General features: G+C 40.4%; 1 protein-coding gene across 5 annotated transcripts in view; it reads right to left on the minus strand.

The window, feature by feature from the left end:
- LOC125242604 (protein nubbin-like) overlaps positions 1 to 17,750 on the minus strand; it is a 234,184-nt gene that overhangs the window by 89,467 nt on the left and 126,967 nt on the right. The window contains exon 1 of one of the 5 annotated variants that reach the window (XM_048151431.1): positions 5,559 to 5,709. The exons of the other annotated variants lie outside the window; for them this stretch is intronic. Within the exon in view, the coding sequence (XP_048007388.1) occupies positions 5,559 to 5,658 (100 nt within the window). The 5' untranslated portion in view covers positions 5,659 to 5,709. Of the gene's footprint in view, positions 1 to 5,558; positions 5,710 to 17,750 lie in introns of those variants that run through there. 5 annotated transcript variants of the gene reach the window in all.

A 17,750-nucleotide genomic window follows, 5' to 3' on the forward strand; every position in this document is an offset into this window, starting at 1 on the left:
AGTTTTCTTATCAAACATTCGTGTAACAAATTCATGTTCGTTTAAAATTATTATTCGATGCATTATTCGGAAGTAACAAGGTTTTTTTAGAAACAACCTGCTTATAATTTCATTTGCATTTAATAATTATGAGAAGTATGCTGTGAAAGTTATAGCGTGATTATGATTACGGCATTTACCTTGAAATTATGTTAATCAGGAATTTAAAAATGTCGCACCTAGAATGGGAAGCAGATCGTCACTAGGTACATACATACTATCACGCCTGTATCCCATAAAGGGGTAGGCAGAGCACATGAAACTACTAAAGCTTCAGGGCCACTCTTGGCAAATAAGGGGTTAAAAGAAAACGAAACTGTGGCATTGCAGTGACAGGTTCACTCGGTACCGTCACTAGGTACTTTGCAAAAATCTCATATCTTAACTACATTTGTCTCTTCATTGACGGAAGATATTGTTAAGTTAAGTGTACTGACGAGATGGTACCCAACAATTAGATTTTTCACATCAAAGGCGTCTCTAACTGGCTTATACTTATTTAGTTAAATTCCTAGACACAACTATAAAATGCTGCAAATTATAACGCTTACAATTTAATTATCTTAATGTTAATTTAATTTCATGCTAGACACTTTATAATCCTGCTTAGTACATATTTTAATAAAGAAGACATTAATGATGCCGCCATAACCAAAGTTATCTACGTTAGTGAGTGTTTTAATATAAATGTTTTGAAATTTTCATTTTGTTTTTTATTAACAGTACCAGGCAACAATATATCATATTATTCAACTAGGGAACAAATCAAATTATTTTATTGAATATTTTTTTGATTTGTTCTTTTTTCAAGTAGTCACACTACTATATATAAATTGAAATAGATATCATACACGAAAGAAAAAACGACAAGGCTGACTGGTGGCCGAGCCGGGAATCGAACTAGGGTCTTCAGCTTACGCGGCTAACGTCTTTACCACTAGACCACCCGCCCGCCGTGGTACTTGACGATATTTCTCTAGTGTATGTTATCTCTGATAAGGCTAGGCGCCTTTTGACCAACTCTAAGGGCGAGTAATTAGTGCTTGCACCTCCTATATGAGTCCTTTGCAGGATTACGATATAGCGAGAGAGATGGTGCTGCCATCTATACAAGTATCACACTACTATTTACATCATAAAATTGTTTTTTTTTTTTTATAGAATGCGTTTTCCTCAATTACTTTAATAGGTAAATCTACTTTTAACATTTATTTATTTAGTCGTATGGCAAAAAACAGACGGACTATTGGATACAGAAGACTTTTAGCGATGGCGATTGGACTCAATGTTAACCTCCTTTTAACATGCACGACCTATTATAGCTTTGGATCGGGGGTATCTTTAAGACGATACAGGAGCGGTCCATTCTCCATACAAACGCTCTCGACTATTTCCTCCCTGGTTTTTGAAGATAGGGCAATGATTTTTTTAATACAGATTATTATTATTTTTATCTGTGTCGGACCGTTTCGATTTTTTGATATTCTTATTTTTAAAGACGCTAGAGCCTATCAAAAATATACAAAACCGGCCTTATTGATTATGGCGTAAAAAAACGTGTGGTACCTATTCAAAATTAGTAATAATTAGTCAAAAAGCTAAACGGTTCGACACAGATTATTCCATTTTTATTCAGGTTTTCAAAGTTCGTTACAATTGATTAAGTTTTGAAGGAGGGGGGGAACAGTCGAGAGCGGAACCTCGATTTTAAAGATTTTTTCGCAAAGTCTTTTACTCGTAACTGAGTTGTTCTGAATGGATCTTTTTTTTCGATAAATCTACTTAATAACACTAGTATACCTATCTAAATTCCCAAATTGAAAGGGAGGCCTTTCCATTTTAGCATTTTCGCTCCTGTAGCGTCTTAAACATATCATAATGACGTCAAATTGATGTTTTGTGGATCTTTATCGTACATGTTAATATAGCGCGGGCAAGACTCAGAATTTGCTAAATAAATTCTACTATTTATGTTCAATAAACATGTAAAATTCAGAAAAAAAAACTATTTATTCATCGGAATCGGATGCCGATAAGTCCAGTGGTACCCACCAGCGCCAATGGACTAGAATAGGAAAATTATGCCAAATTACTATTAACGCAGGTGTGTTGCGTCAGTTGCGTGTGCGGCGAAAGAGCGCGCCGCTCCCAGGCGCAGGCGAGCGCGCAGCCTACCACGCGGCGCCCGCGCGTAATAACGCGTAAAGACAAACACATCACACATTGATGACATTATTACCCCCAAATTACTATGTAATTGATGAAAACACCACCACCATTTGGATAACATTATCATCAGCGTCAATTCAATTGTTATTTTAATGTGAATGCGACGATAACGACATTATAAAGCTATTGTTTGTCAAGATATCTCTATTTCTATCCTTTGTTACTCGCTTTTTCTACTTTTTCTTCTGTATAATATATAAAGAACAAAACCTAAGAGATATATACATATATGTACTTAAACTGTAAGTAGTGAGACGGTATGATGTACAAAAATGTTTTGGCTTGGTACCGAATTCTACTCAATTATAAGAACATGCAAGGGATAATCTGTTCGGTAAAGCAGAATCGTCTACTGGTATAGATAATTTTTTTTTAATTAAAGAACTATAGGAAAACTTTTCACATTGAAATACTAATTTAATAGTATTATAATTCATCCTGTCAGTAATATGGTTTTATTCTTGTCTTTGTTAGAAATAAAGCAACATTTTCATGCCCTTTAATATTTTTCAAGCCTTTCGCACATGTATTAGGTACGATTCAAGTTGTAAGACCTATATTTATAATGTTTGAATCCTCCACCTAGATTTGAGGAGTTCGTTTAATTCTTTATGGAAGTAATCATCAAAATGTCATAGACAAAAAAATTGCACGAAAAATTTTGTGACGAAAAACGACTGATTAAAGATAAATTGCGATTGATACGAAAATGAGCAAGGCAAACGAGAAAATACTAAAGAATTTTTTAACGAAAAGCGAACAAGACTTATTCAAATAATGAGACACGTTACTGTAGGCTTAGCACTTGATGGCCGCGAGATAGACTACCCGTCCTTATGTCATTAATAAAATAAGAAGAAGACATCATAATATGATCTATCTCGCGGCGACATACTCTCGCGGCCATCATGTGTTGGGCCTACAGATTACAGACGACCAAAGAAGAAAATGACGATCAGGATGAATATGTGATGAGATGAGAGTTATAAATGAAAACTATGCAAGTTATGGAGTTTTTTATAAGATTTTATCGGAGTTTTTCATAATATGTTGAGTGACACGTGTGTCACTCAAATGCTAAAATGTCTTGTGATTCTTAGTAGAAACAACTAAATTTTTTTCAACCCAAAAGAGTTGGTTTTGTGTATAAATAAATCGAATAACATGCACGATTGATAATAATTTAAATAATTTTTCCAACGGCATTCGTCCAACATTGACAACTGGTTATAAGTATAGCAGCTTGTGGGTGACACTGTAAGTACTGTAACAAGTCTTTTGGGTCTGTTGTGCAGCGTGAAGAGGTATCTGCTGTCCAATCCTAACAATCGACAATACCTACACCGCTTCATTAAGAGAGGCATGGGAATTAGAATTTAAATTTGGTATTATTGATTCACTGAATATTGGAATGCCAGTTGTATTTATAGAAGCGGGAGCCAACAGAATACAAGTTTTTTACAAGAATAAATGTTTTGGAGCTGTGGAGATTTTAAGGGTCAAATTTTGCAGATTTCATTTCACCTATACCCAGGTCAAATGAATAATGACAATGCAATATTGTGAAGACGTGGATATGATTTGATGGTGGAGCCAGGAGAGATCTATAGGAACTATGTGATAAAACAACAAACCGTAATTAGGTTTAGGGTTTTAAAAATATCTCGACGACTATTAAATGCCTGTGGAGAGAAGATACAGTCAACGATAAAATATTTGAATATGAAACATTAGGTAAGAAACATCAAAAGTGTTATTTACATTTAACTGATTTCTCTACAATTATGATTACAATTTCCTAATACATAATATCATGGTTGAACAGGGCATAATAATAAACATACAACATACCGGATGAGAATGAGGAATATTCTGCTTACACTTTTGGGATTACACAAACTTCTGATTTCTCTATTTTTTCAAATACAAGTACAGGTAGGTGATAGGTGATACATAAATATGAATTAACAAGCTATTCATAGCATTAACAATTATAACAAATAAAATTCCCTTCACCCTTCGTCTGAGTAATGATTGTCTAAAGCTTTTACCGTATAAGTCGTAGCCAATTTTATTATTAGAAGCCCTTCCTTGTCCAAATAGAAAAGCAACACTCCAGTTCACAATAAAAAGGTGAAGTGCATGCGGGGCGTGTCAAAGGAATCATTTTGCACACGAGTTGAGGCGACAAAGGAGTGAGAGAGTTAATATTATTTGCGGAGGGTGGCAGCAGGCTCGGGCTCCGGGGACCGCGTCTTACGGCGCCACCTGACCCGCGTTACTCCTGATAAAGGATTATGTCCGAACGACTTGTTGACGTTTTTTATGTCCAGATATTTGTTGCGCAATATTGATATTGCGCGGGGTCGGAAGGGTTGCCAGAAGTTTAATTATGGCCCCTCGGCCTGTTAATACACCTCCGAGATTGGGGCATGTAAGTTGATTTGAAATATGGATCTTTATAATTTGATGTGCTGTTTATTAATTTATGACATGTAAGACAATTTATTGTTGGCACTTTACGATTCATTGTTTTTGCTTTTATTTAGGTAAACATTGGTTGATATCAATTAAGATTGTATTAAAAATAATACCCATTGAATCGAATACTAATTTGTATTCCCACGGCAGGTAGAGCTGGTAGAGTGTTGACAGTATGCATATCTTGGCTCTAGCCTACGGCGATATTCTGATTAAATTGATCACCGTGACAATAAATCCCATCCATCTCATCTTACTTATATCTTAAAATTGTTACATTTTTCAAATGAAAATTAATAAATATGAATACGAATTTCAATAAGAATAAAAATACTAATTATTAACAAGACTATTACCAATTAAAATAATACTATTTTGGACACACTACCACTACCTACCCTAATATATTGTCGGCTAATCAATCTTCTTCGCATAATATTGCCTCGTTCACGTTACAAAATTGGACATACCTGTAAACCTGCCAAGGGTCAGCAAGTTTAATGTTGTGTCAGACATTTGATATCGGTTTAAATTTGTATAACGATGGGGTCGAGCGAATGACAATAATGGAGCGCGCAAATCTGACCCCAGAGACATACAACTCGCGGCAGGGGTCGTGAAGAATGGGATCAAAGCCGCTAAAGAATCGCGCTGTCAAAGTGACGGTTGCGCGTGTAGGGGTTGCACTATTTGTTTATGTCGGGTGGTTGCACGACCCTGATCGGGTCCGGTGTTCGGCGTCGGATACGGATCGGGCTGCGACCGGCTGTCTCACTGAAAACACTGGGCACTGGACACACACTACTGACCGTGGTCCCTCGCGCGCGGCGGCGCGGGTGGCCAGGCAGGCAGGTCACGCAGGCGCATGGAGCAGTCGAGCGGCTGGTCGCGCAGAGCCAGCGCGGGCATGGCGCGGCCGCGGCCGCCGGTCGTGGGTCGCGCCGTCTCTCCGGAGCGAGCGTCCGCCCACTAAGCGCGTCGGTGAGACACTGCCGCGCCGATCCGCTTTTTTTCCCGAGGTTTTTTTCGCGCGCGGGCGGGGGCGGGGCGGCGCCGGCCAATGGCGCGCCACTCCCCCGCCGCACCGCGCCGCCCCGCAAGAGCCTCTTATTTACGTGCCGTATATTAAAAGGGTTTTCCGCGTGCCGTTATGGATTTTCCTTCGCGAGGAGTTTTACATACGCGTCCGCCCGCCCGCGCCGGCCCGCTCCGCTCCGCACCCGGACCCAGGCTGCGGTAGGTAGCGCATTCCGAGATACAATCATGCTTCAGCAAGAAGTGTCACAGCAAAAACTGCTCGCCAGAATCGGTGCTGAAGTAAAAAGTCTTCACAATTTTCATTCATGTTCGTTTCGTTATAAGAATGGAGTATTTTCGTTTATCGGGCCATGACTCGGTGGGGTATCATTTCGACATTGCGGGTGATTATTGTATGTAATTTATTTTTGTTAAGCTGGAAAATTAGGAGAGTGGCGGGCGAACAGGCGTGACGTCACGGCGCGCGGGGTCAACAGCCTTTGCCTCTGAACTTGAACCCATGACCGCCCACAATTAACATGCTCATTACGCATTAACGAATATCTCGGCGATCAATGCAATCAGAATAGCGCCGTAGGCTAGAGCCAAGATTTGCACAATAGATAAGGCTCTAGAAGCTTTAGGATTACTTTGTATAAATACGAATGAATATCTATTCAATTTATTGCTGTACATTTTTTCGTACTGGCATTTGTACTTGTAGCTAACAAGCAGGCAAATATAATTTTATATAACTATATTAGCATAATTATGTCTTTTAAGTAGGTACAGATATAAAACTTCCAATCAAAATCTAATGTTAGATATTTACCCATAATAATAGGCACAATGGTTCTCGGCTTGCGGAAAATCTTCGACTTAAAGTAGCTATTATATTTCACTAATATCAAAACCGGGAAACTACTCGTAGCTTCACACTGCCGTATTCGAACAATGTTTTTAAGATGTCAGTATGATATAATAGCGATCTGTTAATGTCAAAAGTTAAAACTCCACTTATGACATAGGTAATTACACGAAAACTTAATTTTTAACACTAATTTATCCAATCCATATTCTATTTAGCTGTAATTTTTTACGTAGATATATTGAACTTCAAATTGGCTGTCGCTGTCAATTTTCGGTTTATAAATTGTGTAGGAACCGTACACAATTTCTATTCATAATAATAAGTAAAGCTTACAAAAGTATGGGTAGGTATCTACCTACCTAGAAGTAGGTAGAATATGAAGAAGATTACATCAAAAAATACACCGACAGTGCAAATTATTGTCCCAGATTTGTAAGAACCTCTTTTTGACACATGACAGCGTCCACAATACGTAAACTCGCGCAACCTAATGAAATTTTAAATAAAATCCTGTAATAATATTTAAAAAAATCAAGTACTACTTAAAAACAATATTTCGCTTACTTTAAACATAATCTAGCACATGTTACATTTTTGCGGATCTTCGTTAGTGAGTATTTTACGATATTAATTTATCACTCAGGATTTACTTATTATATCATTTATCATTCATTTTTATTTTTAAACTAGTGCTGTGGCAGTCTGACATTTCGATTCAAATGACATTTCAGTAAGTTGATAGAAATCGTATATTTGTTTAAGCGCCTCCTTGTACAATTTGTACATAGGCCCTAATCGATTCAGCCAATTCGAAATTAATCGTTAGATTTGGCAAACGATACGTCTTAGCCACATCGCAACATACTTCAAAACAAATGTGTCAAAAATGTGAACTTACAAATTCGGGACAATAGGTACGCCAATTTTATAAAACTAATAATTTCCGTGTTACTGAGAATGCTTTAAAAGATTGACCGAAATATAAGTAGGTAGAATCGTCCCACGATAAGTTTGCAACGATTTTCACAGCCTCGCCAGTGCAGATGTTATTTTAAACGTCAAACTTTGATGAAATTATGACGTTTACTTAACCCTTGCAGAGGCGGGGCTATTAAAATCTATGCAGACTTATCGTGGGACGATTCTACTTATATCAAAACAATATCTGCTACCATATTTTGGATTTGCAAAAGCAGTAGGTACCTATGCAATGCACTAGGTACTTCCTACTTAAGCAGGTCCTTATAGGCACTTGTTATACCTACTTGTAAAATATGTATTTATTTAAGTACTAGCTTTTGCCCGCGGCTTCGCTCGCGTTAAACTAAATTTGCAGAATTCTCCAAATAAACTTCCATCCCCCATTTTAGGCAATTGGGGGGTTAGAAAGAGACACTACATATCCAATACCATGGAAATAATATGTAGAGTAGAATTTGGTGATAAATATTAGCCTATATAATTATAGTGTTTTAAAAAACATGGGTAATATGGTCACAGCACAGGTGTCTACTAGGTGTATTTTGTGGTTGTGTGTGTGCTAAGGTATTATACAATGCTCCTATTTCTGTTAGTAACGATTTTACGTAGTCTTTCCTCTGCTTAAATATCTTTCTGAAATCAAATTTAATATTCAAAGTACTGGAAATATATACAACGTGTTTCCGGTATCACTCAAAACCTCAGACACCCCAACTGATTTTTATTTTTTTAAACTCATCTAGTGTATTCATCTTTTAATCTGATGGTTACTTTTTTTTTTATTTAATTTTTAATTTTCTGTACAGCTCTACTTGACTTTTAGCTCTACACTCAATAAAATAATTGCTAAAACTACCGTCATAAACCATAAAACTATTTATTTGTGTACGTTACTGCAACGACATAAGGTTTACCAATAGACAGCTAATATGTCACTGTAAAACACTTTAAAGCTTTGTCACAGTAATCTTCTAATTGGACAGGTAATCGCAGTAAGCAAATTCAAACACAATATTCAAAATGACAAGGTTGTAATTAGGTACGAGTTCAATTTGTTATGACTTATGATAAACATTAAGATTAAACTTTTACAAATAACGTCAAACTCGTAGCGGAAAAAAATAATCTTCCAAGTAACCAGCCAGTATTAATACCCCTAAATACTGAAAAAGGTATACAACCTCTAGCAATGCGATATACACAATGTTGTATTACGAGTACAATAGAATAGGCACGTAAAAAATAACTAATAATACTAATTTAAATAAAAATATTACCCCCATCAATCATCAATACTCTCGATTCTGAACAAACTGTTTTCAGGTTTTTAGTGTTAAGTGAAACACGGTGTATTATTACCACATTTTATAGTTCTGGATAGTTACGTCTAATGAATTCTTTTACAATTAGTAGTCTTTAAATAATTTTTAACTTTGCGAAGTACTTAATAATACAGAAGTAACATGAATAGAGACAATACCACTGAAAATATATTTTAGAATTAACTATTAGATTTATAAAATATTCATGAGCATTTATTTGTGATGGTATTTCTAAATGTGAATATGAGTGCAATATGCATATAATCTCGTTAAAGAACAATCGTTTTAAGTGACTTCAAGTAGTACCTGTCAGCAATATGTACTCAAATAATACTAAACATCCTTCGTTATTCTTAAACCAAAATATTTAGAGCATGGGCAGCGTACCCCATCCGATCACCAGTATCACCACCCTCACAAACGAAAATAACCGAAAATAAACTATTTAATTCTGCTATCGATTTGTATTGATGAATTAAACTCGTGTCCTTTGTTTACACCGTGCGTGTGCCATTGTTACGAGCAGTTGACCCCACTCCAGGTTGTCAGCCTTGTGCCAAGGGCGAAAGGTTCAGATTGTTGGTCGTTGCTGAGATGTGGGTCAGAGCGCCATCTGCCGCCCCCGCACCTGGCAGCCCCCCGCCCGCTCCCCGGAGGTGCCGGCTCCCGCACAACATGCAGATTTATGTTAGAACCGAATTGCCAAGTCGAAGATCTAGAGAAACTTGATCCGGCAAAAGCGTGGAAGTGACATAGGGGTAATTCACTAACCAGTAAAATTAGATACTCTGTATAAAACGTACATCAGTGGTAAAATTGGAGAGATAACAAGTGAACTTTTGTAAGTTTTTCTTGACATCAAAAAAATAGGAATCCACGGAAATAAGTTCACGTTGCGCGTTATTAATTAACTTTTTAACCCCTGACGCAAAAACGAAGGGGTGTTATAAGTTTGACGTGTCAGTCTGTCTGTCTGTCTGTCTGTCTGTGTGTGTGTCTGTCTGTGGCATCGTGCATCGTAGCACCCGAACGGATGAACCGATTTAGATTTAGTTTTTATTGTTTGAAAGCTGAGTTAGTCGGGAGTGTTCTTAGCCATGTTTCCTGAAAATCGGTCCGCTATGTCGGGGTTTTTTTCAAAATTTTAATCATGAGTAATTTCAGCCTATAGATGTCAGTAGTCATATCATGGGTCTCTTTGTGAGCACAATGTACGTAAGGGTTTTGAATGATTCACGGTTATTTTCATTAGACTTATATTGACCTTATAAGTCTAATGTACGTAAGGGTTTAATACACTATTTTATTATTCATGAAATTTATTTCAGCACTGAACTGATTCTACTGCAGTTGGCTTTCACCTTGTTGGCTGATGCATGATATATGTAGGGCAAAGGTACTTTTTTTTATTTGTCACATTTTTTGTCACATATCATCCAAAAAAAATTACAAAATAGTTGTCACTTCCAGTAGTCTACCTGTGTGTATGTGTATGGTTTCTGTCAGATGTCACGCTGCGCGAGCGCACGACGGCTCTATCGCCGCGCACCCGCTGTGCCAGCGCCGGCGCATAATGCACAGATACTGATAACGGAGGCTGACACCACTTTGCAATTAGCAGAGACATGTGCCATGTATTGCAGGAGCGGTTACTCAAACTGTCACGAGCTGAGCGAAGAATCAGTTAAGTTACGACTGGTCAGCCCAAGTGGTAACCCTTCCTGCTATAAATCCTGCTCCTGAATTCGCACTCATATGTCGGTAACGTCAGTCAGATATTTGTTACTGAATCATGGTGTATTCTATGAATATAGATAGGTATGCATGTATTTTAATTTATTTATAAGATTATAAATTGAAACTACCACGCGCACGCGATAGGGCGTGTGGTCTAGTGGTAAAGACGTTAGTTGCGTAAGCTGAAGACCCGGGTTCGATTCCCGGCTCGGCCACCAGTGGGCCTTGCCGTTTTTTCTTTCGTGTATGATATCTATTTCAATTTATAAGGTATATATAGTAGTGTGACTACTTGAAAAAAATAACAAATCAAAAATAAAATAAAACTATGGAAACGGATTAAATCGCGTATAATGAATTAAAAATACATCCCCGCATTCATTATACGCGATTTAATCTGTTTCCATAGTTTTATTTCATGAGTAACTATCGCGGTAACCGAAGACAATATTAAATCAAAAATATTCAATAAAATAATTTTGATTTGTTCCCTAGTTGTTATTTATAAGACTTATAGTAATCACTTTATTGTGTAGAACAGTTTTATATACAATTTCTAGGAATAGATGTACAAAGGCGAGCTTATCCCTATAAGGGATCTCTTCCGTTTGTCGTAGCCTTTGAATTAATTATTAGTAATAACTAGCTTTTACCCGCGGCTTCGCCCGCGTAATAAAAGTATTCTTATTGAAACGTTTACAAAAAATAAGATTTTCATTGGGATCCGTAGGTTTCTTTGTAGGTACATCTGTCCGCGATTATTTCGATTAAGGTAAAGCGGGGCAATTCTCGACTGGGGGGCCATTGTAACTGATCTATTTGCTGTACGGTCAGCCAAGAACCTTACACTGCTTTTTGGCTGACTGTACCTTACACATATTACTATTGTTTTAAAAGAAATTGATTGTAGAGTTGTTATACAGTGACCACAGCGTAGGTAGTAGGTACGAATATGTATGTATTTTACCTATATAAATATTTATACTGTCAGTCCCTGTCCCTGTCCCCGTCCCTGTCCCTGTCCCTGTCCCTGTCCCTGTCCCTGTCCCTGTCCCTGTCCCTGTCCCTGTCCCTGTCCCTGTCCTCCCTGTCCCTGTCCCTGTCCCTGTCCCCCTGTCCCTGTCCCTGTCCCCCTGTCCCTGTCCCTGTCCCTGTCCCTGTCCCTGTCCCTGTCCCTGTCCCTGTCCCTGTCCCTGTCCCTGTCCCTGTCCCTGTCCCTGTCCCTGTCCCTGTCCCTGTCCCTGTCCCTGTCCCTGTCCCTGTCCCTGTCCCTGTCCCTGTCCCTGTCCCTGTCCCTGTCCCTGTCCCTGTCCTGTCCCTGTCCCTGTCCCTGTCCCTGTCCCCTGTCCCTGTCCCTGTCCCTGTCCCTGTCCCTGTCCCTGTCCCTGTCCCTGTCCCTGTCCCTGTCCCTGTCCCTGTCCCTGTCCCTGTCCTGTCCCTGTCCCTGTCCCTGTCCCTGTCCCTGTCCCTGTCCCTGTCCCTGTCCCTGTCCCTGTCCCTGTCCCTGTCCCTGTCCCTGTCCCTGTCCTGTCCCTGTCCCTGTCCCTGTCCCTGTCCTGTCCCTGTCCCTGTCCCTGTCCCTGTCCCTGTCCCTGTCCCTGTCCTGTCCCTGTCCCTGTCCCTGTCCCTGTCCCTGTCCCTGTCCCTGTCCCTGTCCCTGTCCTGTCCCTGTCCCTGTCCCTGTCCCTGTCCCTGTCCTGTCCCTGTCCCTGTCCCTGTCCCTGTCCCTGTCCCTGTCCCTGTCCCTGTCCTGTCCCTGTCCCTGTCCCTGTCCCTGTCCCTGTCCCTGTCCCTGTCCCTGTCCCTGTCCCTGTCCCTGTCCCTGTCCCTGTCCCTGTCCCTGTCCTGTCCTGTCCCTGTCCCCCTGTCCCTGTCCCTGTCCCTGTCCCTGTCCCTGTCCCTGTCCCTGTCCCTGTCCCTGTCCTGTCCCTGTCCTGTCCTGTCCTGTCCTGTCCTGTCCTGTCCTGTCCTGTCCTGTCCTGTCCTGTCCCTGTCCTGTCCTGTCCCTGTCCCTGTCCCTGTCCTGTCCCTGTCCCTGTCCTGTCCCTGTCCTGTCCCTGTCCCTGTCCCTGTCCCTGTCCCTGTCCTGTCCCTGTCCTGTCCCTGTCCCTGTCCCTGTCCCTGTCCCTGTCCCTTGTCCTCCTGTCATCTGTCCTGTCCCTGTCCTGTCCTGTCCCTGTCCCTGTCCCTGTCCCTGTCCCTGTCCCTGTCCCTGTCCCCTGTCCCTGTCCTGTCCCTGTCCTGTCCTGTCCCTGTCCCTGTCCCTGTCCTGTCCCTGTCCTGTCCTGTCCCTGTCCCTGTCCCTGTCCCTGTCCCTGTCCCTGTCCCTGTCCCTGTCCCTGTCCCTGTCCCTGTCCTGTCCTGTCCCTGTCCCCTGTCCCTGTCCCTGTCCCTGTCCCTGTCCCTGTCCCTGTCCCTGTCCCTGTCCCTGTCCCTGTCCCTGTCCCTGTCCCTGTCCCTGTCCCTGTCCCTGTCCCTGTCCCTGTCCCTGTCCCTGTCCCTGTCCCTGTCCCTGTCCCTGTCCCTGTCCCTGTCCCTGTCCCTGTCCCCTGTCCCTGTCCTGTCCCTGTCCCTGTCCCTGTCCCTGTCCCTGTCCCTGTCCCTGTCCCTGTCCTGTCCCTGTCCCTGTCCCTGTCCCTGTCCCCTGTCCCTGTCCCTGTCCTGTCCCTGTCCTGTCCCTGTCCTGTCCCTGTCCCTGTCCCTGTCCCTGTCCCTGTCCCTGTCCCTGTCCCTGTCCCTGTCCCTGTCCCTGTCCCTGTCCCTGTCCCTGTCCCCTGTCCCTGTCCCTGTCCCTGTCCCTGTCCCTGTCCCTGTCCCTGTCCCCTGTCCCTGTCCCTGTCCCTGTCCCTGTCCCTGTCCCTGTCCCTGTCCCTGTCCCTGTCCCTGTCCCTGTCCCTGTCCCTGTCCCTGTCCCTGTCCCTGTCCCTGTCCCTGTCCCTGTCCCTGTCCCTGTCCCTATCCTTCCTCCCTATCCCTATCCCTATCCTTTCCCTATCCCTATCCCTATCCTTTCCCTATCCCTATCCCTATCTCTATCCTTTCCCTATCCCTATCCTTATCCTTATCCCTATCCCTATCCCTATCCCTATCCCTATCCTTTCCCTATCCCTATCCCTATCCCTAACCCTAACCCTATCCCGTTCCTGTCCCTTTACCTGTCAAATTATCATGCTAGGAGGTGAACTTTGAAAAATCCTTTCTTAGTGGTCCTCTAAGGAACTTCCGTGTCAATTTGAAATCTCTTGAACCAGAAGTAAAGATAAAAACTAAACCTATACTTATGGCTATTTTGGATATTTTAACCCCATTGCACAACAACAGGGGAAAAAATTTCTTTTCCAACTCATTAGATTTTTAAATCGTTGTATTTATCGTGTTCAGCGACCCGATAAACCATAAAAACGATACCCATATTGTGTTTTTGACTTTACCCCTTTTCACCCCTTTAGGGGTCAAATTTTCAAAAAACCTGAAACATGTATTTAGTCATATGTCTTTAGGAATCCTCCTATGAAGTTTCGAATAAAATAGTCAAACTAATCTTGTTTCCCCATACAAACTTTGAACCCCCATTTCACCCTTTTAAGAGGAGAATTTTGAAAAATCATTTCTTAGTGCTCCTCTACGCCATGTAAGGAACCTATGTGCCAAATTTGAAATCTCTAGGACCAGCGGTTTCGGCTGTGTGTTGATATATTATGTCAGTTAGTCAGTCAGTCAGTTTCTTCTTTTATATATTTTTTGATATTTAAACCCCATTGCACTACAACAGGGGAGAAGGTATTTCACTTCCGCTTCGTTAGATTTTAAAAACGTTGTATTTATCGTGATCAGCGACCCAATAAACCGTAAAAACGATACCCATATTAGTTTTTGACTTATCACCCCCTTTTCACCCTTTTAGGAGCTAGATTTTCAAAAAACCTGAAACACGTCTTTGGTCATATGTTTTTAGGATCCCTCCTGTGAAGTTTCGAATAAAACAGTGAAACTAACATTGTTTCCCCATACAAACTTTGAACCCCCATTTGACCCCCTTTAGGAGGCGAATTTTGAAAAATCCTTTCTTAGTGCTCCTCTACACTATATAAGGAACCTACGTGCCAAATTTGACATCTCTAGGACCAGCGGTTTCAGCTATGCGTTGATATGTCAGTCAGTCAGTCAATATCTTCTTTTATATATTTTTTTGATATTTAAACCCCATTGCACCACAACAGGGGAGAAGGTATTTCACTTCCACCTCGTTAGATTTTAAAAACGTTGTATTTATCGTGATCAGTGACCCGATAAACCATAAAAACGATACCCATATTGATTTTTTGACTTTATCACCCCTTTTTCACCCTTTTAGGGGTTAAATTTTCAAAAAACCTGAAACACGTATTCAGTCATATGTCTTAAGGAATCTTCCTGTGAAGTTTCGAATAAAATAGTCAGACTAATCTTGTTTCCCCATACAAACTTTGAACCCCCATTTGACCCCCTTAGGAGGTGAATTTTGGAAAATCCGTTCTTAGTGCTCCTCTACACTATATAAGGAACCTACGTGCCAAATTTGAAATCTCTAGGACCAGCGGTTTCGGCTGTGCGTTGATATGTCAGTCAGTCAGTCAGCTTCTTCTTTTATATATTTAGATTTAGAAGTCGTTCGGGATTCATGTTATTTTTCAGTATGGTTACGTTATCCGAACGTCGTCAACAATTGCTTATTGTATCCGTTCTCCACGTGCATTTATGCACGGTGTAATTAATTCGCCAGGAGCAAGAAAGTGGACAACGATTCCGGTGAAAGAGAATAAGTATTCATTAATTTGGTTGTGGAGTAAAAAGTGAGAGATGGAATGGTCCGGCTTCCTTACGGAGGGTAACTGCTTCATACGCGACTGCCAGGCCGATTCCGATGCACGTATACGTATCAGAACGATATCCTGAAAGATGTCGTTAAATTATTGTAAGTCTCGCTCGCGCTAGCCACGGGCGTGTATGAGGAAAATGCACGAGGTTTGAATGATATCCTTTAGATGTCCTAATGATTAGAAGGGGCCTGTGCGAGGCGAGTGTGGGAGCCGCAAGCCGCCGGCGGGAATGCGCTCCTATCCAATATGGGGCTTTATGGGCTATGCAGTCATTTAAACTGGGTTTCCTCGTGGGAAATTTTTGAAAAACTGTAATTTATTTATACGTCTATTTTATTTACATTAAATTGCTATGACGTAAATAAGTGCATTATTATAGAATAAAAAGCATGGACTAATAATGACTGATTCATTTACGGATTTCTGAAAGTTAATTTTCCAATAATCATGTTAGGTTTCGCTTATTATAAATACAAAAACAGTCCGTCACTTCCCTTTTAAATATGTATAGTATAAAATGTAGTGCCCTTTAAAATAAACTTACCTACCCTGTCTTGGGCCTAAAACAACGTAAGTACGTACGAGTATATTCATACAAAAATTATATCTAACAGACTTAGCAATTGTAATAAGTACTTATTTTGAAATCAAAGAACAAAAATCCTAAATGTTTGTATTTAAATAACCAAATGTGTATGTTAGTAAATCGTCCCACTTTGACGATTACCAGTAAGGCGAGATTTACTTGTATCTTTATATGAATTAACTGACAAAGCGGCTTTATAGCAATCGACAAAGTGGGACGTTTTCCCGTGCACACTCATAAATCATCTTTGTACAAGCTCTGCTTAGATTGGGGCTAGGTTGATTTGTGTAAGGTGTCCCCCAATATTTCTTTATTTATTTAAATCAATACTCTACTATGGCGAAGACTTTTGACCTAGGTACATTTTAGAATGTTTTAATCCATTTTTTGTTTCATAGTTGATAAAACTTTAAAAGAAGATATGAGCAAAAGTGAATAGAATACAAATTTATACAAAATACGATTTATTTTAATTAATTATTCATCACAAAAACAATACCATTGCTAAGATCGCCTACTTCTGCACAAACGATACAAAGAAGATCAGCGTATACGTAAACTCCGCTAGTTGTCTGAACTCTTAATTGGATAATGACGATTCGTTTGGATGCTGATGCCAGCCAATTTGAAGCCAACGGAATGAATTGAATGCGCCCATCTATTTCCATTTTAAACGGGATAAATGCTGCACATCTGTTCTTGCGGACGGTGTTTTATGAAAACGGCGTGAGTTCTCGTTAGCTCTAAGCAGTGAGATTTTTCCATGCTTGTCTTTTTTTAACGTAGCTACTAGACATAGTGTCACGGGATTGTTTATTAGAATAGTATTTGAGGCTTCCTAAATTAGAAGTAATTTAAACTGACATGGCTCTAACATAAAGAAATATAAATATTATAAGACATTTTTACACAGATTGACTGAGTCTGAGTCTGAGTCTTCACACAAGCCTTCTTGAGCTTACTGTAGAACTCAAGAAGGCTTGTGTGGTGGGTACTCAAACAACGATATATTAAAATATACAAATACTTAAATAAATGTTTCTGATAAATCCTACACTATCTGGAGGCAATCAATATATCCTCAACAACTATTTTTTTTATGTACATACGCACATATTATAGGCTGATAAGAGAATAACAGATCTCTTAAATGAAAACAAGTAAAAAAGTAAATTATACCTCTAAGTACCTAATATAGTAAACATCTCAACACCAAAATCTCTAATATAAAGTACCTAACCTAAAAAATAAGTGTATCATTGATAATCATTTCAGTAAACCGAATGTTATATCAGCAGTATTTGTTGCCTTTGTGTTTGCTACGTCGTCTGTTATTTAATTATATGCTTCAGGTATTGACAAATTTCAGGATTTAACTATGTATTAGACAGAACAATTCACGCATTGCACGTATCAGTTACACCAAAATATCACAGATCATATCTCTCACTCACGAATATCAATCAAGCACAGCATCTGCTGACCTGCACCACCTTCCCAGGACTGTCCGCTCTCACGCAAATCACGGAATGGCCAGATCCAGTTTTTGCAGCAGCAGGTCGCGGGTCCCACGCGAGGCAAACCCGTTCGATCCCGGACCGTTCCGGGCGCTGGGCGCTTTTTGCGGA

Source organism: Leguminivora glycinivorella, chromosome 1 (assembly GCF_023078275.1).
Source record: "Leguminivora glycinivorella isolate SPB_JAAS2020 chromosome 1, LegGlyc_1.1, whole genome shotgun sequence".
Lineage (NCBI taxonomy): Eukaryota > Metazoa > Arthropoda > Insecta > Lepidoptera > Tortricidae > Leguminivora > Leguminivora glycinivorella.